Here is a 22,672-nt window from a genome sequence, read left to right as displayed (position 1 = left end):
CCTGAAAGGGCCAAAATTAGCTATTTTGACCTTGTCTGCACAATAGCAGCTTCATTTATGATTTGATTTTAACCAAACTTGCACACAACTTGTATCACCACAAGATCTTGGTTCCTTTTCTTGAACTGGCCAGATTTCTTTATTGGTTCCAGTGTTATGGCCCCTGAAAGGTCCAAAATTGGCTATTTTGGCTTTTGCAGCCATATAGAGACTTCATTTATGGTTTTATTTGATAGAAACTTCCAAAATATCTTCAACAACAATAATTCTTGGATTCCATGACAAATCAGATTCAAGCGTAGGTTCAGAATTATTTTATATCTGATTACCTCCCGTGATTGTAATCAAAATGGATTTATATCAGTAAGTACTTATAGGACTTATTTGAAATTTCATTATTGTCATTAGTTGGACTGAGCCAATCAGGGTAGATAACTATGGACTGATTTTACCTCCCTTTATTTCAAATTAAAATGGATATATCTCCGTAACTAATGAAGATACTGATCTGAAATTTCATTTATGTCAACAGATTTATTCGGCAGATCCTTCTTTTGTTCACTTACAATAAAAAAAATTTTCAATTACTTCCCTTTTACGTTACTATAAATAGCTTATTTTTAGTAACTTTTTTGTTACTGGGCGTAGGGAAAAACCGAGACCACTTTTCTGTGGTACAACATGGATGGTACCTCCAATTTTTAGGTGTATTTTGACATATCTGTACCTTGTAAGAATTTTTATTTTCTTTTTGGTTAAATTTCTTCCCTTTGTTGTTCCTGTCCTTTGGACTTAGATATTTTTTCTGAGGACCTACTTGTCCTCAAGTGCAATGATAACAGGTGAGCGATATAGGGCCATCATGGCCCTCTTGTTTAACTTTTGTACTGAGTTTCTTCCCCTTAAATTCCAGGAATTAGTCTGTTTTTAGAAATCCTATTTTTAGATTTTCAGTATTTTAGGTATTTTTCTAACTTTTTTATTATAAGTCCTATGTAAAAAGTAAATACATTTTTCTGTGGTAACATGGGTCGGTTTGACACTTTTTTGTATTCACTTTTAGTGTATCTCAAATATTAGAGATTTTTTATATTTACTAGTATTACTATACTAGTATTACTTATATGTGGAAGCCCAGGATGAAGTACTCCAAAGACTAAGTATTTTTAAGATTTCTTATGGTTGCCATTCTTCTGTGACAAGACCGTAGGATGGGGGTATGAGTCACTCCTGTGACAGTTCTAGTTTACTATCTGATTACCTCCCCTGATTGTAATCAGAATGGATTTATATCAGTAAGTCCTTATAGGACTTATTTGAAATTTCATTATTGTCATTAGTTGGACTGAGACAATCAGGGTAGATAACTATGGACTGATTTTATGTCAAATTACCTCCCATTATTTCAAATTAAAATGGGTATATCTGCGTAACTAATGAAGATACTGATCTGAAATTTCATTTATGTCAACAGATTTATTTGGCAGAGCCTTCTTTTGTTCACTTACAATATTTTTTTTTAATTACTTCCCTTTTACGTTACTATAAATAGCTTATTTTTAGTAACTTTTTTATTATTGGCCGTAGGGAAAAACCGAGACCACTTTTCTGTGGTACAACATGGATGGTACCTCCAATTTTTAGGTGCATTTTGACATATCTGTACCTTGTAAGAATTGTTTTTTCTTTTTGGTTAAATTTCTTCCCATTGTTGTTCCTGTCCTTTGGACTTAAATGATTTTACTGAGGACCTTCTTGTCCTCAAGTGCAATGATAACAGGTGAGCGATATAGGGCCATCATGGCCCTCTTGTTCTGGATGTAGTCAAGGACATACTTAAAAATCCGTAATAATGTTTTAGGATCGAAATAATTGATTTGTTTTGAATAAAATCATTGTTTGTAGTTCAGAAGCGTATTATTAGATCACTGTGGCTGCAGTCTCTTGACATAATTCCTTCGCATCTGAACTCCAAACAATGATTTTATTCAGCGACTTATCACAAAATGAGATATATATTATTTCTTAAATAAAATCCTATGAACATGATGAATCATTTCCATATTTTACTGATATATACTTTAAAGTTAAAATAGATACAAAAAATTCTTACTTTGACAATGTGGGTGTGCAGTTTTCATGACCAGGTGAGCATAACACCTTAAAATTTCTGTTAAATGCCACATTTCATTTTTTAGCTCATCTGATTTTTTGAAAAAAAAATATGAGTTATTGTCATCACTTGATTGGCGTCAGTGTTGGCATTGCCTGGTTAAGTTTTATGTTTAGGTCAGCTTTTCTCCTAAACTATCAAAGCTATTGCTTAAAACTAGCAGCACTTGTTTACCATCAATAGCTGACTCTGTACAGCAAGAAACATAACTCCATCCTGCTTTTTGCAAGAATTATGGACCCTTTTGGACTTGGAAAATATCAGATTTTTTGGATAAGTTTTACATTTAGGTCAACTTTTCTCCTTAACGGTCAAAGCTATTGCTAAAGTACTTTGAGAAGTTATTCGCCATTAAAAGCTGACTCTGTACAACAAGTACCATAACTCTACATTGCTTTTTGCAAGAATTACATGTATGGCCATTTTTGGACTTAGAAAATCAGATTTCTTGGTTTTCTGTTTAGGTCAGCTTTTCTCTTAAACTATCAAAGCTATTGCTTTAAAGCTTGCAACACTTGTTCACCATCAAAAGCTGACTCTGTACAGCAAGACACATAACTCCATCCTGTTTTTTGCAAGAATTATGGTTCCTTTTGGACTTGGAAAATATTATACAGAGACCAAAAAATCAGATGAGTGTCTGCACCCACAAGGCAGTGCTCTTGTCTTTTTTTTTGACGTCGCTCATTATTTTAGTCTATATGTAGAAGGCAAGGTAATTTGAGTTAAGTATGCAGATTCTTGATTAGCCAATTTGTCAAATGTTTTCACGATTTCATATATATATATAGCCGCAGCAAGATCTAATTCCACAAAGCAACCTACACGTATTTCTGTTCCCTTTGATTATTAAAGTAAAATGGAACAGATCAATCATGGATCTGGTTCTTCAAAGAAATACCTGACTATCTCTTCATTAAGTGTCTCAAAATAAAAGATTATCATTAACTTTTATAGGGGCCTCCGTGGCCGAGTGGTTAAGGTCGCTGACTTCAAATCACTTGCCCCTCATCAATGTGGGTTCGAGCCTCACTCGGGGTGTTGAATTCTTCATGTGAGGAAGCCATCCAGCTGGCTTACGGAAGGTCGGTGGTTCTACCCAGGTGCCTGCTCGTGATGAAATAATGCACGAAGGGGCACCTGGGGTCTTCCCCCACCATTAAAAAGCTGGAAAGTCACTATATGACCTATCACGTGTCGGTGCGACGTTTAATCCAACAAAAAAAAAAAAAATAACAAACAAAAAAACTTTTATAATCTGTATATTAACCTTTACCCTTCTAAATTTCTAAAATGGACTGGTCTGTCATTCAGTTTGGGCAGTACCATTTATCATTCAAAGGGGTTTCACTAAAAATTTACTGACTGAATAGCAAACAGTGCAGACCATGATCAACATAATCACTTGCCGGCAGCAGGCTGAAGGTTAAAACACACTGATTGAAGACATAAATATTTCAAAATTTGCTCTTGATTACTGGCTGTCCTATAAACTCTACTGATTTCTTCATTGTCTTGCAGGTTTAACACTGTTAAAAAGACTGTTCTCATGTAATTGCTAGACACTTCTAGGTCATCAGAAGTCTTTTAACTGATACAGATAGGTGATTAAATCATTTGTAGTCAGGCACTGCAGTCTTTATTGCAGGTTTCGAATTGATTAGATAGGTCTTAGGCCTTAGTGCTAATGGTAGTCATTGATTTTTCCAGAATTTCTTGCACTTGGCACTTGTTTGTCCATTACTCTTTGTAAAGAAAACAGTACAGTTAGAGTGCAGATAAGAAAGCAAGGAGTGCTTATTTGTGACTAACGGCAGGAATATTGTTTCAAATACATTATAAATACAGACAAACTTGTATAATAAAGACCTTCACTAAGGCTATTATTAAAAAAGACATTTGTTTGCGGTAACACGACCTACAGCTGAAAATGACTGCGACCCAACTTTTTTTTCTGGCCAGTCAGATGAATTTTTTCCCCCTATATGATTAAATGCAAAAAAAAATTACCTTCCTACCTACCCATGCTAAAAACTTCGGGTAGCATTACTGCAAACAAACTATTTTTTGATTACGGCCTAAACAGAACACTTGGTTCTTTTCCTGTTTATCTAGATAATAGTACTATTCTACTTAAGAGAGACATGTCCAAGAAGAACAATATATTTTACCTGAACAAAGGTAGAAGTTTGTCTGCTGGTCTAGTAGTAACAGGGAATTTTACTTGTTCGATCGGATTAAATTTCATGGATTGACTCAACCGAAATCCACGAAAATTAGTCCCCCACGAATATTAATGATTTCACAGTAATTTGTTTATTCATGTGAGCAATATAGAGCCATAATGGCCCTCTTGTTGGCATTTTTATCAAGTAATCTCTTTTCAGTTTTATTTGTTTTTACATTACAGAGAGTTTATACAGAGTCACAATCTGAGATTCATAGGCCTGTCCCTTACTCAAGCTTGCAAGTTCTGCATATTTATGGACACAGACAGTTCAGTGTTCCAGCAGGAACTTGTGGTAAGTTTTATTTCTTATTTGTCACAATCTCTGATTTGACTGGCCTGCCCCTTAATAATTGCAACTCATTTTGCAATGACCTTGCAATGACCTTAACAAGTTAACAGACCATGTGGTGTTAGAAAGATAGATTTTGCTCTTCTTACAGAGACTTGGTTTTCAGACGACAAACAACACCAATATGAAACGTCTGATCTAAATCAAAATGGCTACAAACTGAGTGTTACGAACAGGCAAAATAGGGTGGGTGGTGGTGTTGCACTGACGTGTAGATTAGCTGTAAACATGCGCAAACTTTCGGCAGGAAATTCTCACAGTTTTGAATATGGTATTTGACAGTTGATTTTCAAGAACATTACTATGCATGTAGTTGGGATTTACAGACCTCCGTCTTTATCCACTTGTTCCCAGTTCGTCACAGACTTCTTTCAATATATGGAGGGAGTACTATCACAGTACTCAAATGTAATGGTCATGGGTGACTTAAATCTTCACATCCACGATGACACAAATGCAGTAACAGATTTCAATAATTCTTTGTACGCCATGGGTTTACAACAACATGTACAATTTAGTACACACACTGGTGGTGACATTCTTGATTTGGTCCTTACGGAAGTTGTAAATGGTGTTGAAGTAGTTTCTTGTGAACAGGGTCCATATATTTCTGATCACTGTGCAGTCAAAATTGTGACAAATGTTAGAAAGGAAAATATAACAAGTGAGGTGGTGCTCTTTAGAAATTTCAAAGACATGGATACGAACACATTTTCAAGCGATCTGAGAAAAATGACAGTCGAAAGTGATAATGTCGACCTTTTTGTTGAAGAATTTCAGAGTAGTAGAAAAGATTATGAACTCACACGCACCATTAATAGAAAAAACAATCATCCATCGCGCTCCAAAACCCTGGTTCACAGAAGAACTTCTTCACCTTAAAAGAGTGGCTCGCAAATCGGAACGTTTGTGGAAGAAACATAGACAATCACATCTGCATGAAGCCTTCAAAACAGCACGTAAAAACTACGAAAAAGAACTCAAACATGAGAAAAAATCATCTCTGAGTGAAAAAGTTCTTAATGCAAAAGGTGACTCGAAAAAGCTTTATCAATTTGTATCTGAGACAACAGGCACTAGGTCTGAGAACCCTATGCCAACTGGACATGACAGTACACTGGCTGAGAAATTTGCAGACCATTTCATGAATAAAATCGAAAAAATTCGAGAATCGTTGAAACATTTCGATAAGTTTCAACCATGCGAAAAAGATATTCCTTGTTTTGACAATTTTAAAGATCTGAGCGAGGAAGAAGTTAGAAAACTTATAAACCAACTACAGACAAAATCATGTGAACTTGATATTCTACCAACAAAAGTGCTAAAATCATACTTGGATGAGCTGTTGCCTGTTATTACCAAATTGGTTAATTTGTCGTTGCGCGACGGCATCTTTCCAACAAAATGGAAACAGGCAATTGTAAGACCTTTGTTGAAGAAAATGGGACTGGAACTTGAATTCGCAAACTACAGGCCTGTTAGTAATCTATCGTTTCTGTCAAAATTAAGTGAAAAAGCAGCTCTGTTCAGACTCAATGATCATGTAAACAAACACAATCTTCTGCCAAAAAACCAATCTGCTTACAGGAAAAACCATTCTTGCGAATCAGCACTGTTACGTCTTGTAAATGATTTACTGGATGCTATGGAGAAGAAAGAAGTTACGGCGCTATTTGCCATCGATCTCAGTGCCGCTTTTGATACTGTAGATCGTGACATTCTTGTTGATGTGTTAAACAAGCAGTATGGCGTTCGTGGAACAGCACTGAGCTGGATTGATTCCTATCTGTGCCCCAGAAGTTGTCGTGTAAATGTCAATTCAGTCATGTCATTTCCACGCCAATTAAATTGTAGTGTTCCACAAGGGAGCTGCTTAGGAACGTGGCTATATTTGACATATGCGGGGACACTGTTTGATGTTATTCCGCCGTCGATTTCAGTTTACGGCTTTGCGGATGACCACACTGCTAATAAACGCTTTAAACCATCATCTCCAACAGTAGAATCCCAGGCAATACGAGAACTTGAACAATGTGCTAAAACAATCAACAACTGGATGAATGAAAATAAGCTTAAAATGAACACTTCCAAAACCGAGTTCATCATGTTTGGTAGTAGGCAACAGCTCTCTAAGTGTTCAACTGACAAAGTATGCATTGTAGGTGATGAAGTGAAATCAGTGAGCTTTATTCGATATCTAGGTGCATTCCTGGATGAAAACTTGAATCTAAAAGAGCATGTAAAACGAAAGTGTAGAACAGCCATTTAGATTATTGTAATGTCATTCTGTATGGTATTGCTCAAAGCGAAGTAACATAAAGCAACGAATTCAGACAGTGTCAAAACTTGTCCTAAATCGAAGAAAATATGACAGTTTCAAGCAAGCGCTGTATGACCTTCACTGGCTACCAATCAAAGCCAGAATCACATTCAAAATGCTCACCTACATGTATAATTGTTCAGTTGGAAACTCTCCAGCATATCTTTCTGAACTTCTCATAAAACAAACACAGACAAGAAACTTGCGTTCTTCAAACTCTGTTACTGGGTGTTTCGTTGTTCCTTTCAACAAGCGCAAAACGTTCAGCGACAGAAGTTTTGGTACTGTTGGACCTAAACTCTGGAATGAATTGCCTCTCGAAATAAGGAACTCGGACTCAATAGATGTTTTCAAAAAGAAGTTGAAAACTCATTATTTTGGAGATTACTTTGCACTCTTTTAGAGACTGTGACTGTAATTTTTAAGAAACTGAAGTAACGTGAACTGGATGATTTTATTGTGTAAATACATTCGAAAATGAACTATATTATAACAAATACAAAATACAGTTGTTTGTAATAACTTCTGGACATGTCGCAATAACCCACTTATTTTTACTTAATAACAAACAGCTGTCTTACTGTATCTTAATATTCTAATATTTTATTAATCTTACCTGATGTCTGATCATTTTGTTTTTGTTTTTTTTTTTGTTTTTTTTTAATGCTTACTAAATAGTTTATTCACAATGGTATTTATGCTCATTTATGTTATATGTCATTAAATATCTTAATTTTTGTCGTACTTTTATGTATTTGTAAAACGCCATTGAATACGTTTTGCGTAAAAATAGGCGTTTAATCAAATGAAACAGTTTCAGTTTCAGTGTTAATTTTCAAGGTTGGAAGACTCTCGTTCATCAGCGTCATCTCAAATTGGTAAAGTTTTTGTATGTACATGTAAGCTTGTATCTCAGTTATCACTAGTGAGAAAGGATCGAAACATCTGTTAACTGTGACGATCTTTCCATTTTTGGCATTTTCATTCAGAAATAGCTGCATATTTTAAACTGTTTTTAACTCACCTGAGCTTTTGTTATCGCATTTTGTCAGTGGTCCGTCCGTCCGTTGTCCGTTTACAATTTCTTGTGAACACGATAGAGACAACATTTGCAGTCAATTTTAATCAGACTTGCACAATATCTCGGTTCCTTTCAAAAACTGGCCAGATCCCATCATGGGTCCCAGATTATGATTTGAAATCTGGGTCAGGTGGGGTCAAAAACTAGGTCACTAGGTCAAATCAAAGGAAAAGCTTGTATACACTCTAGAGGCCACTTTTTTGCTCCAATCTTCCCGAAACTTTGTCAGAATGTTTGTTTTCATGAAATTTTGGACAAGTTCGAATCTGGGTCATGTGGGGTAAAAAACTAGGTCACTAGGTCAAATCAAAGAAAATGCTTGTTTCCACTCTAGAGGTCACAATTTTTGGTTCAATCTTAATGAAAATTGGTCAGAATATTAGTCTTCATGAAATCACTAGGTAAAACATGTTTACACTGTTAAGGTGTGTTACTTAAATGACCTAGGGCCATCTTGGCCCTCTTGTTCTAAAACTTCAAGAGATTTTAAAAATAACAACATTACCATGATTTGTAAAAAAAAAAAAACAAGCATGTGCAATAGAAGAAATGGTAGACCATTGAATACCAGTCATATAACCAGCTGGATCCTCCAAGTCCCTCTCACAGTTCTTGAATTACTCAAAGTCATGAGATTGACAGTGTCCACTGTGTACATTAAGCAGTTCTTATCCAGTTTTCACCAAACTTGTTTATAATGTTTTAAAGCATAATAGGCTGCAAAGGAATGATAGTCAGCTAGATAGTCCAAATCCCTCTAGAGTTATAGCTCTTTAATTACTAAAAATTGCAGTGCTGCCTCGTTAGCCTACTGGTAGACCCTCAAGTGCAGGAGGCCATGTGTTCGCTCCCTAGCCATGTGATACCAAAAATGTGAAAAATGGTTCTAGTAGCTTCCTTGCTTGGCGCTCTGCATTTAGAGGATAGTACTAGGACTAGTCAGTCAGGTGTTGGTATAATGTGTCTTGATGGGGTATCCTGTCATGTGGCTATTGCCTGATGTTCCATTTAGGCTGCACTATAAAGTTGGGCATTGTGCTTACTACTGCAAATGTCACCATCCTTTATATGACTAAAAAATTGATTTCTTTGTACTATAGATAATTGCGGTACGTAAGGTATTCATGTGAAATCAAGCAAATGCAATGCTAGAAAAACAGCCAAAGCAGTTGAATGATCCAGAAAATAAATACTTTCTGCAGGGCAGTAAAATGAATTCAGTTGAATAATCTTGAGAAAATAAATGCTTTTCTGCAGGACAATATGAATTCAGCATTGAAAAGTCCTTCCACAATAAATGTCTTAGATACACATATAACAGTAGTTACAAATAGATACTCAAAACATACCCGAAAGCTAAATTTCTAACCACAAATAATATTACTGCCAACGAAAAACAAAAATGGAGGCAGACTACAACAGCCATCAGGGTACCGTTCTGTTTTGAGGTACTGTATTTTCCCCAAGTGATTGGACACCCTTAAAATTGAGACACCCTCAAAATTGTTGTAACCCAATTATTTCTGAGGTATTTAATTACTATTTCGGTGGACTGACGTATTGTTAAAATAGCTGTTTACACTTATTAAACAGCAGTGGTAGGCCTGAAGTGGTTATTACCACAACTAAACATCTTTTGCATGAGGGCTTTGCCTGAGTACCAATAGTTAAGGGATGCTAAAAACCACATAAGGAACTTCATTGCTGTTTATTGAGTTGTGTATTATATACCCCAACACATGAAAGATTATTCAGTTTATTTAATCATATAATATATCAACTTTAAGGAATTTAACAACACTGGGTAAAAGTGACGTCACTTATCCATGGCAGGCCGGTAACGCGTGATAATGCCCGCTTCCAGTTATAATGCCTGCCCTGGTTATTTGGCCTTGGTAAAAAAAATTTTTTGTCCTCTGCAGTTTTGTTACTATTTCTAGTAAAGTATGTTATAATTTCCAAAGAATGCGCAGTTTTCTATACTAGGGCGCATTACTCTTTATTCTTACTCTTTATTCTGTTGCACATTATTTTGCAATTTTATACTTGCATAAAACCAAGAAAACAATTATCTTTTCTGTCACCCAAGTCTGCAAATTCTGCATATTTATTGACACAGACAGTTTATTGTTGTTGTGAAGTGCAGCGTTAATCTAGTTACAATCTGAGATGTCAAGGATATTTCTAATACTGTTGTCTTTCATTTGGACTCGATAAATGTCAAGAAAACTAAAATGGTAATGAAATTAAACTGCTAATTTGTGGGAATGTTGATTTGTGGAATTTCAATATATAAAGATTAGAAAAAATGTAACCAAGAAAACACATCCTTTACTACCATTTTAGACTTTTAAATCTTCATAACAAAGTACATATTCATAAATGATATCATAGGATACCAACGTCCATATGATTTAACCTTTAACCTGCTAAATTTCAAAAATGGACTGGTCCATCATTCAATTTGGGCAGTACCACTTATAACTTGAAGGAGTGTTCAATGAAAATTTATCTAGAGGGATATACGAGGAGAAATAATGATAAACGCAAAATTATAAAGATAAAATTCATGTATGTTGGAATTTAATTTGTTTATTGAAATTTCAGGTATAGGTCTGCAAGATATAACAGTATATTGCATTACATGTATTTTAGCTCACTTGAGTACAAGGTAGTTGGGGTGAGCTATTGTGGTCACTCACTGTCTTTCCTTTCCCGTTATATATAAGTTGATAAAACATTGCGTAGATGTTCTTCCAAATTTGTTTACCATTTCACTTAATAGCTGTCTATTTGGGCAATCAGAGCTATGTGAGGACTTCACAGGACTGTTTCATAACTGTAGCTAACATTTTGTCAAAGTTATTCCCCATTTTAACTTAGATATTTTAAGAGAAAGTTTTACTCGTCAGCAAATTTCTCAGAAACTGTATAGCTGTATGCACCATCTTAGCTTCATGAAATAAATGTTTTTAGCTAGGTCCCATAACGCTTTAACTTTTCAAAATTATGCTTACTTTTTATAAGCCCATCTCTGAAAGAGCAGGGCGTACTATGTGAACACCCACAGCGGGTGGGTGACGGGCGGGCAGGCGGTTGGCGTCCAAAAGTATGTCCGCTCTCTTAAGTCGAACAGTTTTCATCCAATCTTCACCAAACTTGTTGACAGTGTTTGTGGGTATAATATCACGGCCAGGTTTGATAACAAGCAAAATCGCCCCAGGCACTCCTGGGTTATGGCCCTTGATTTACTCAAAATCTGCAAATTTAGCCTTGTCCACCCTCTTAAGTCAAACAGTTTCATCCGATCTTCACCAAACTTGGTGACAATGTTTGTTGGCATAATATCTCAGCCAAGTTCGATAACCAGCTAAATCGCCCTAGGCACTCTTGGATTATGGCCGTTGAATTACTTGAAAAACTGTGAATTTAGCATTGTCCGCTCTCTAAGTCAAACAGTTTTCATCCAGTCTTCACCAAACTTGGTGACAATGTTTGTGGGCATAATATCTTGGCCAAGTTTGATAACCAGCCAAATCGCCCTAGGCACTCTTGGATTATGGCCCTTGAATTACCCTAAAAACTGCAAATTTAGCCTTGTCCGCTGTCTTTAGTCGAACAGTTTTCATCCGATCTTCCACAAACTTGCAGATAATGTTTGTGGTCAAAATATCACGGCCAGGTTCGATAACCAGCTAAATCGCCCCAGGCACCCTTGGATTATGGCCCTTGAATTACTTGAAAAACTGTGAATTTAGCATTGTCTGCTCTCTAAGTCAACAGTTTTCATCCGAACTTCACCAAACTTGGTGACCATGTTTGTGGGCATAATATCTTGGCCAAGTTCGATAACCAGCTAAATCGCCCCAGACACTCTTGGATTATGGCCCGTGAATTACTCGAAATCTGCGAATTTAGCCTTGTCTGCTTTCGAAGTCAAACAGTTCTCATCCGATCTTCACCAAACTTGCTGACAATGTTTGTGGGCGTAATATCTCGGCCAAGTTAGATAACCAGCAAAATTGCCCCAGGCACTCGTGGATTATGGCCCTCGAATTAAGCCAAGTTTGATAACGGGCGTATTTTGTGACAGTCTTCCACTCTTGTTATGTCTCCCACCACACAGTGGTGTGGGAGACATATTGATTTACTCCAGTCTGTGTGTGTGTCTGTCACAAAGCTTGTCCGCACTCTAAGTCGAACATTTCTCATCCGATCTTCACCAAACTTCAACAAAATGTGTCTGCCAATAAGTGCTCGGCCAAGTTCGATAACTAGCCAAATCGGCCTAGGCACTTTATAATTATGGCCCGCGAATTACCGAAAAATGCTCAGATTTTAGGCGCATTCCTGGAGCCAAAAATTTACCCTATACTACTCATGAGTAGTATAGGGGTCCTTTTGGCATGAGTAGTATAGGGGTCCTTTTGGCTCCAGGAATGCGCATGCAGTCTGAGTAGTATAGGAGTCCTTTTGACTTGATGAATATGCATGCACTCTAGTAGGGCAAGTTTGATAATGAGCCAAATCGGTCCAGGCACTTCGGAGTTGTGGCCCTTGAATTACCGAAAATCGGCCTTTTTACTCTTGTCCGTGCTCTAAGTCGAACATTTCTCATCTGATCATCACCAAACTTTAACAAAATGTGTTTGACCATAGGTCCTTGGCCAAGTTTTATAACTAGCCAAATCGGCCCAGGCACTTTGGAATTATGGCCCTTGAATTACCGAAAATCGGCCTTTTTATTCTCGTCCGCACTATAAGTCCAACATTTCTCACCCGATCTTCACCAAACTTAAACCAAATGTTTTTGATCATAACTCCTCGACCAGGTTCATTAACTAGCCAAATCGCTCGAGGCACTCCAGAATTATGGCCCTTGAATTACCCAAAATCGGCCTTTTTACTCTTCAAAGGTATATTTGTAGTGAGTAAACAGTATATAAAGACTGACTTGCTATTTAGATGATTAGGCAGTTGTGGGAGACATGCGCTTTTCTCAAAAGCAACTCTAGTTAACTATTTGTTCTTAAGCTAATACAGTAGAATTTTGTTTGCTTGAACTCAGATAATTTGAATGCCACCCAATGGCTCGAACTCTTCGTCAGGTCCTGGTAAAACCTCAGTATAATGTAATATCATAATTTTTTATGGCTCGAACTACCGATATCTCAAACAAATTTTGCCAGTCCCATCAAGATCGAGTGAACACAGTTTGACTGTATTATACTGAACTATTTCAAATTGTTTAACTTGCTGTCATTAGACAGCTCTTGTTCTTAATATTGCGCTCTTTTTCTTACCGCATATTCAGAAATTCTTTGTTCTTATGTTACAGGTGACAGGAGAAGCCAGTGAAAAACAAGTAACAGAGTCATTGAAACGTTACACAACACGGCAACTTTATATGCAGAAATCTTTGTACACATTGTTCAGTCTAACTCAAGAAATGTATATACCTAGAGAAGACATTATCAAGGTAAAATATCCAATGATTTAGTTCTAAGCTTTGTCAAACATAATTACATGTAGGGTTTTCCCTAACCCCAAAAAAGGTGGTAAATTTACCACTTTTCAAGGTCCATGTCCCCCTTTTCTTAGCAAAGTGTGGCATAAGTTTTCCCCAAAAAACAATTTTCCAAATTAATTAAAAGTTAATTTCAATCAATTTAAACTACTAAAAGCCCAAAAGAGTATCAAAGTATTCAAGCAAATCCAAACATGTCCCCAAAAATAGTCACTTTTTTTCCAGAAAAATAGATTTGGGGGGACATGATGTCCCTCAAAATAAATTTCCTAGGGAAAACCCTGATTACATGTATACAGGTTGTAAATTAGTTTTCTTTACTGTAGGAGTAAGTTGTGTTGTCTTACCAAACTCTTGATACTGAAATCGTCAAAGGCCCAAATTCACATTTCTTTAAAACTAAGAGTTAAACATAAGGTTGCTGCAGTTCAGTTTATTATGCATCTATTATTATGCACCCCCTTCGAAGAATGTGGGGAATATTGTTAACTTGAGAACACTTGTGTCTAAGGACATTAAAGTTGACAGGGAGGTTGGTGATGACCAGCAGATGACCCCTATTGATTTTGAGGTCAGTAGGTCAAAGGTCAAGGTCGCAGTGACCTGGAACAATTAAACTGTTTCTGGACGATAACTTGAAAACACTTGGGCCTAGGACCAGCAGATGACCCTATTAATTTTGAGGTCAAAGGTCAAGGTCACAGTGACCCGGAACAGTTAAACCGTTTCCAGATGATAACTTGAGAACGATTGTGCCTAGGATCACAAAACTTAATAGGGAGGTTGATCATGACCAGCAGAGGACCCCTACTGATTTTGAGGTCAGTAGGTCAAGGTCACAGTGACCTGGAACAGTAGAACTTTTTTTGCCGAATAACTAGAGAATGCTTTGGTCTAAGATCATATTTGATACAGATTTTACTTATGACTGGTAAATGACCCATAGCTGTTGATTTGAAGACTGAGTATGTCAAACGTCCAGTGCACAGTGATCAAATGAGCCGTGCCATGGGAAAACCAACATAGTGGGTTTGCGACCAGCATGGATCCAGACCAGCCTGCGCATCCGCGCAGTCTGGTCAGGATCCATGCTGTTCGCTAACGGTTTCTCTAATTGCAGTAGACTTTTAAAGCGAACAGCATGGATCCTGACCAGACTGCGCGGATGCGCAGGCTGGTCTGGATCCATGCTGGTCACAAACCCACTATGTTGGTTTTCTCATGGCGCGGCTCATTAATAATTTCTGTTCCTTGTGCAATTACTGAATGCATCAATGGGGGCATTTCATGTTCTATGAACTCTTGTGTTACTGTTAGAAGTTATCATAGCTGTATTTGAACAAAGGTTCAGTGAAAATTGTAGCTTTACTAAAATACAGTGCAACATCCCTTTAGTAAGTGCCATTGACTTGTTGTAGAGGCTGTTAATCTGCAGAGGTTAATTTAAGAAATTTTACTAATGGTAAGGAAAATATTTGCAACTGTAGGAAGGGTGTTACTTCTTAGAGGTGTCAAAGTTTACACTATGTGTTGATACAATGTTCAGCATTTTAAAGTCTAATCTAGAGTCTAAATTTCAGACTCACAGTGTTGATGAGTATGTGCTCTTTGTGCTGTATGTGAGACTGACTGTTTGCTCTGTGACTGTGTCCTGTGTTACTGTGTCTGTTGTGACTCTGTGACTGTTTCCTGTGTGACTGTCTAGTGTGACTTTTTGACTGTGTCCTGTGCGACTCTGTGACTGTGTCCTGTGTGACTGTGTCTAGTGTGACTCTGTGATTGTGTCCTGTGTGACTCTGTGACTGTATCCTGTGTGACTCTGTGACTGTGTCCTTTGTGACTCTGTGACTGTGTTCTGTGTGACTCTCTGTGACTGTGTCCTGTGTGACTCTGTGACTGTGTCCTTTGCGACTCTGTGACTGTGTCCTTTGTGACTCTGTGACTGTGTCCTTTGCGACTCTGTGACTGTGTCCTGTGTGACTGTGTGACTGTGTCCTCTGTGACTGTGTCCTGTGCGACTCTGTGACTGTGTCCTTTGTGACTGTGTCCTGTGCGACTCTGTGACTGTGTCCTTTGTGACTCTGTGACAGTGTCCTATGTGACTCTGTGACTGTGTCCTGTGTGACTGTGTCTAGTGTGACTCTGTTGCTGTGTGACTGTGTCCTGTGCGACTCTGTGACTGTGTCCTGTGTGACTGTGTCTAGTGTGACTCTGTGACTGTGTCCTGTGCGACTCTGTGACTGTGTCCTGTGTGACTGTGTCTAGTGTGACTCTGTGACTGTGTCCTTTGCGACTCTGTGACTGTGTCCTGTGGGACTCTGTGACTGTGTCCTGTGTGACTGTGTCTAGTGCGACTCTATGACTGTATCCTGTGTGACTGTATCTAGTGCGACTCTGTGACTGCATGACTGTGTCCTGTGCGACTCTGTGACTGTGTCTAGTGTGACTCTGTGTCTAGTGTGACTCTGTGACTGTGTCCTGTGCGACTCTGTGACTGTGTCCTGTGTGACTGTGTCTAGTGTGACTCTGTGACTGTGTCCTGTGCGACTCTGTGACTGTGAGACTGTGTCAAGTGTGACTCTGTGACTGTGTCCTGTGTGACTGTCTAGTGTGACTCTGTGACTGTGTCCTATTTGACTGTGTCCTGGCTGACTCTATGAATGTGTACTGTGTAGCTCTGTGCTGTGTCAATGTGCTTTGTGGCTTTGTGCTATGTGTCTGTATGCTGTGTGTTTATGTCCTCTTAGACTGTGTGTTCTGTATCCATGTGCTCTGCGACTATGAACTCTGTGCTCTTAGAAGTAGAATCTGTGCTCTTTGACTATGTTCTTTGTGTCTGTGTGCTTTCGCCTTTGAGCTCTGTAGTCAAGGTCATGTATGTACCAAGTCCAATAATGACAGTTTGGAAAAGAGCATTTTCTTTGTTGGGGTCGGGAGTGTGGAGGGGGTGGGGGAGGGATAAATAATCCAATGCTGATGCTGTGCCTTAGTCCATGACTATATGTTATGAAGGTTATGTTTATTACAGTTAGTTCTACCGGCAATGAAGTTACATCCTCGCACACTGGGAGTACAGATGGCAGCAACAGCTTGTCTATATAACCTGTCAAAAGCTGAACTTGGTCAGAAAATACATCCACGTTGTTTAAAAGAGATTATTGAACTGACGCTGTTGGCTATGGAAAACTTTCCCAATCATCAACAGGTATCTCATACATAATATCTATTGTATTTTTGTGCTTCTTTTATCTGTCAATAATACAGGAACATGTAAAGAAATGCGAGGCAGAAACTTCTAGAGTCATCTTCGGAATACTGTTTACAGATTTTTATGCCCCTGAAGGGAGGCATATAGTTTTTGAACCGTCTGTCTGTCGGTCTGTCAGTCTGTCGGTCTGTCCGCAATTTTCGTGTCCGGTCCATATCTTTGTCACCGATGGATGGATTTTCAAATAACTTGGCATGAATGTGTACCACAGTAAGACGACGTGCAGTGCGCAAGACCCAGGTCCGTAGCTCAAAGGTCAAGGTCACACTTAGACGTTAAAGGATAGTGCATTGATGGGCGTGTCCGGTCCATATCTTTGTCATCGATGGATGGATTTTCAAATAACTTGGCATGAATTGTACCACAGTAAGACGACATGCAGTGCGCAAGACCCAGGTCCGTAGCTCAAAGGTCAAGGTCACACTTAGACGTTAAAGGATAGTGCATTAATGGGCGTGTCCGGTCCATATCTTTGTCATCGATGGATGGATTTTCAAATAACTTGGCATGAATGTGTACCACAGTAAGACGACGTGCAGTGCGCAAGACCCAGGTCCGTAGCTCAAAGGTCAAGGTCACACTTAGACGTTAAAGGATAGTGCATGAATGGGCGTGTCCGGTCCATATCTTTGTCATCGATGGATGGATTTTCAAATAACTTGGCATGAATGTGTACCACAATAAGACGACCTGTCACACGCAAGACCCAGGTCCGTAGCTCAAAGGTCAAGGTCACACTTAGACGTTAAAGGTCATTTTTCATGATAGTGCATTGATGGGCATGTCCGGTCCATATCTTTGTCATTCATGCATGGATTTTAAAATAACTATGCATGAATGTGTGACACAGTAAGACGATGTGTCGCGCGCAAGACCCAGCTCCGTAGGTCAAAGGTCCTAAACTCTAACATCGGCCATAACTATTCATTCAAAGTGCCATCGGGGGCATGTGTCATCCTACGGAGACAGCTCTTGTTTCAAGCTTTTTTTGAAACAAAGACTAGGGTAACTGCCTTCATGTACTTCTGGGTAGCTAAGTCATTGAGAAGAGGTACTCCTGCAAACGGCATACACAACAAAATTTTATATCAGGAAAACCTTTCTTTTTTTCTTGTCAGTGATCATAATATACATAGTCACTTTCTTACATAGTCACAAAAATGTGACAAGTTAATAATTTGTAATTTTACTGGAGTGATGCATCAAAATTGTTGTTGTCTAAGTAAAGATCAGATTTCTATTGTAATGATGTGTAATAAAGCAAGACTATCATTAGTTGATACAAGAAGATACCACCATTCCATAAACTAAACTATAAAGATACTTTTGTTTCAGTTGCAAAAGAATGCTCTGCTGACATTATGCAGTGACCGTATATTACAAGATGTACAGTTTGACCGCTACCGGTGTGCTAGACTGGTTATGGAATGTTTATGTTTGTTTGACGACCCTTCCATGAACAGGATGTCAGTAGCCATATGCTCTATACTAGCAGCAAAAGTATGTTCACATAGTTCTTGGCTTTTGTCATGCCTTTGCCATTAAAAAATGGGGCATTGAATGTTTTTCGTCTGTTTGTGTGTATGTGTGTGCACAAGATTGTGTCTGGCCAATACTTTTGTTGGGCATTTTAGGATGCTGAAGTAGTTTGGAAAAATTAACCACCATAGTGAATGATGATTACCTGCAAAATCCAGACCCCCTAGCTCATAGGTCAAGGTCACAGACTTTGACAAGAGTATGGCAAGATTACTTGTTGTGTAAGAGTTACTTGTTTCTTGGGTAATTAATTTGTAGATTGCAACTTTTTAACTAAAAATGGAATTTCCTATTGGGATTAAATTTAATGGATTGTCTCAATCATGAAATCCATGAAAATTAGCCCCACATGAATATTAATGATTATACAGTTCTTCCCACACAGGCAAAATTGTTAGATACAAGTATCAGTGTTTTTAACTAAAGTTGGATTTGTTTAACTCTGCTCTGTTTTAAAAGAAAACTTGTTTTGTAAAATATAATTACTTAATGTTGTATTTGTCTAGAATTCTCCTGTAGTTCATTATTTATTCATAAAGTTTGCTTGCATCAGTAGAAATGTGCCAGTAAATATCTGACAGATCAGGATAAATATTTCCTTTGAGGAATTGGTGGAAAAAAAACACCAAAATGTTCAGTACTATTATCCAGGAAGACTGGTTTCAGTGTAAATTGACTGTCCTTCATATATAAGTGAAATACTGTGGGAGAAATGATGAAAAAGAAAACAAAATGTTCAATACTATCATCCAGGAAGACTGGTTTCACTGTAAATTAACTGGCCTTCATATATAAATGAAACACTAATGGAGATTATAACAGCAAAAAATGTTAAAGACTCTTATTAAACTGAAATGTTCATATGAGCCTTGTCGTGAGAAAACCAACATAGTGCGTTTGCGACCAGCATGGATCCAGACCAGCCTGCGCATCCGCGCAGTCTTGTCAGGATCCATGCTGTTCCCTTTCAAAGCCTATTGCAATAATTATTGTAAAAATCGTTAGCAAAAAGCATGGATCCTGACCAGACTGCACAGATGTGTAGGCTGGTCTGGATCCATGCTGGTTGCAAATGCACTATGTTGGTTTTCTCATGGCGCGGCTCAATTATGGTTTTATTTAGCTGAAGCACTATCTGTTTCAATTTCTGTTAAAAGCTTTTTTTGAGTTTCGATATTTCCTGGTAGCAGTCCTCAAGAGAATCTTTTTAAATGTATGACTGTATAATTATAGATTTCTACTCAGAAAACCTCTCAGCTAGGTGCTAAGACACGCTACATGAAGAAAATGCTGCAGCTTGTTCGTCAGAAGATTGAAAACAACATTGTTGACATTACTCTGAAGTTCACACTCAGTGCCCTGTGGAATCTAACAGGTAATTAGCATGCTTCTGCTTGTTTAATGGACTTCTTTTCGCAGTATTTTACCAGAAAAAAAAGTAATTGTGTCCATTAACCTTCCATACTACATTGAAGTAACATAGTCAGCGACTTGTCTGGCCTTGTTTTAAGACAAAAGGCTCTTTCCTTGATATGTTGAGAATGGGTGCATTTTCATGTTGTAACATCTGAAGAATCCCTCTTGTAACAAAAAAAAAATTTGGTCATGTTATTCTAGCATAAAATGTGTACAAAGTGGAAAAACTGAATATATTGTCCGACAACATCATTAACCCTTAGCCTGCTGGCGGCAAGTGATTCTGCCTTTGCGGCCACTGCATACCAAGACCAGCCTGCACATTGGTGCAGTCTGCTGAAAGATGGGCAGGTTCATTATAGAAATTTAGCAGGGTATAGGTTAAATGTTCATGAAATGTATTGAAATGTCTATATTGTTTGATCACAGTATCATAAGAGGCGATTCCTGATGTATTTATCCTATTGTGTATAAAAGTCTGTAAAAGTGCAGTGTGGGTAATTTAACCTTTACCGTGCTAAATTTCTAAAATGGACTGGTCCATCATTCAATTCGGGCAGTGCCATTTAATTGAAGGGGTGTTCACAGAAAAATTACTGACTGAATAGCGAACAGTGCAGACCATGATCAGACTGCACGGATGTGCAGGCTGATCTTGGTCTGCACTGGTCGCAAAGACAAAATCACTTGCTGCGAGCAGGCTAAGGGTTAAGGAATGAACCTCAGTGTCATTATTTTCACACTACAGATGAATCTCCTGCGACATGTAAGGTGTTCCTGAGTGAAGGTGGACTTGACCTCTTCATGACCACATTACAAGTTGTCAGCACCATGGAAGTGGACACGAGGGTACAAGTGGAAACTAAAATCCTAGGCCTCTTGGTAAGTGATACAACCATTTATTATCAAATGTGACAGGGTATTTCTTTAAGAAACAAGAGCTGTCTCCATAGGATGACACATGCCCCCGATGGCACTCTGAATGAATAGTTATGGCCGATGTTAGAGTTTAGGACCTTTGACCTATGGATCTGGGTCTTGCACGCGACACGTCGTCTTACTGTGGTACACATTCATGCCAAGTTATTTGAAAATCCATCTATCGATGACAAAGATATGGACCGGACACGAAAATTGCGGACAGACAGACTGACAGACCGACAGACTGACAGACGGTTCAAAAACTATATGCCTCCCTTCGGGTGCATAAAAACTGATTTAGGAATATCCAGATGTTTTGTTTGTCTTTTGATTTTGTTGACTTGTTTCTGAAGAAAAGGCTGGGCCTCACACATTTACTGGTTGATTTGCATATTCTCTAAAATAAAAAATATGGCATTTTCTTTTTAATTTTGCAAAAATTAGACATAATATTTATAATAGTCATTTTTAGCTCGACTATACAAAGTGTAAGGAGAGCTATCCTACTCGTCCCGGCGTCGGCGTCTTTCTGCGTCCCCACCTTGGTTAAAGTTTTTTAACACTTTCTCTTTTTAGCTCATCTGATTTTTGAAAAAAAATGATGAGTTATTGTCATCACTTGAGCGGTTGTCGGCGTCGGCGTCTGCGTCGGCGTTGCCTGGTTAAGTTTTATGTTTAGGTCAGCTTTTCTCCTAAACTATCAAAGCTATTGCTTTGAAACTTGGAATACTTGTTCACCATCATAAGCTGACCCTGTATAGCAAGAAACATAACTCCATCTTGCTTTTTGCAAGATTTATGGCCCCTTTTGTACTTAGAAAATATCAGATTTCTTGGTTAAGTTTTTTGTTTAGGTCAACTTTTCTCCTAAACTATCAAAGCTTTTGCTTTGAAACTTGGAATACTTGTTCACCATCATAAGCAGACCCTGTACATCAAGAAACTTAACTCCATCTTGCTTTTTGCAAGAATTATTGCCCCTTTGGGACTTAGAAAATCAGTTTTCTTGGTTAAGTTTTATGTTTAGGTCAGCTTTTATCCTAAACTATCAAAGGTATTCCTTTAAAACTTGCAACACTTGTTCACCATCATAAGCTGACCCTGTACAGCAAGAAACATAACTCTATCCTGCTTTTTGCAAGATTTATGGCCCCTTTTGGACTTAGAAAATATCAGATTTCTTGGTTAAGTTTTATGTTTAGGTCAACTTTTTCTCTTAAACTATCAAAGCTGTTGCTTTAAAACTTGCAACTCTTGTTCACCATCATAAGCTGACCCTGTACAGCAAGCAACATAACTCTATCCTGCTTTTTGCAATAATTATTGCCCCTTTTGGACTTAGAAAAATCATTTTCTTGGTTGAATATTATGTTTAAGTCAACTTTTCTCATAAACTATCAAAGCTATTGCTTTAAAACTTGCAACAGTTTTTCACCATCATAAGTGGACACTGTACATCAAGAAACATAACTCTATCCTGCTTTTTGCAAGAGTGATGGCCCTTTTTAGACTTAGAAAATCATGGGTAGGACAATATTTCTATTATACAAAAAAAATCAGATGAGCGTCAGCACCCGCAAGGCGGTGCTCTTGTTTCAACTTATCTCTGTAATTACTTGATGGATTTGATTCAGACTTGAAATACTTATTCCTCATCATCATCCACATCATCTGACATAAGGGCCATAACTCTGGCACCAATATTTCATGAATTATTCCCCCTTTTCACTTAGATTTTCAGGTTAAAGTTTTGATGCACTTTCACTCTATCTCTGTTATTACTGAATGGATCTGATTCAAACTTAAACAATTGTTCAACATCATAACCCTTATCATATGACACAAGGT

General features: G+C 37.9%; 1 protein-coding gene across 3 annotated transcripts in view; it reads left to right on the top strand.

The window, feature by feature from the left end:
* The window catches only part of LOC123524655 (protein zyg-11 homolog B-like), an 87,123-nt gene that overhangs the window by 40,644 nt on the left and 23,807 nt on the right, over positions 1-22,672 (top strand). For all 3 annotated transcript variants that reach the window (XR_008370240.1, XR_008370241.1, XM_053538636.1), the window contains exons 3-8: positions 4,584-4,695; positions 13,492-13,632; positions 16,709-16,885; positions 18,284-18,448; positions 19,721-19,862; positions 20,652-20,785. Coding sequence is in view for 1 of the 3 variants with exons in the window: in XM_053538636.1 (XP_053394611.1) it covers positions 4,584-4,695; positions 13,492-13,632; positions 16,709-16,885; positions 18,284-18,448; positions 19,721-19,862; positions 20,652-20,785 (871 nt within the window). In the remaining 2 variants the exon portion in view is untranslated. The remainder of the gene's footprint in view (positions 1-4,583; positions 4,696-13,491; positions 13,633-16,708; positions 16,886-18,283; positions 18,449-19,720; positions 19,863-20,651; positions 20,786-22,672) is intronic.

Source organism: Mercenaria mercenaria, chromosome 3 (genome assembly GCF_021730395.1).
Source record: "Mercenaria mercenaria strain notata chromosome 3, MADL_Memer_1, whole genome shotgun sequence".
Taxonomy (NCBI): Eukaryota; Metazoa; Mollusca; class Bivalvia; order Venerida; family Veneridae; genus Mercenaria; species Mercenaria mercenaria.
The sequence above is the reverse complement of the archived record's forward strand: the minus strand, read 5'-3'. Positions and strand labels throughout refer to the sequence as shown.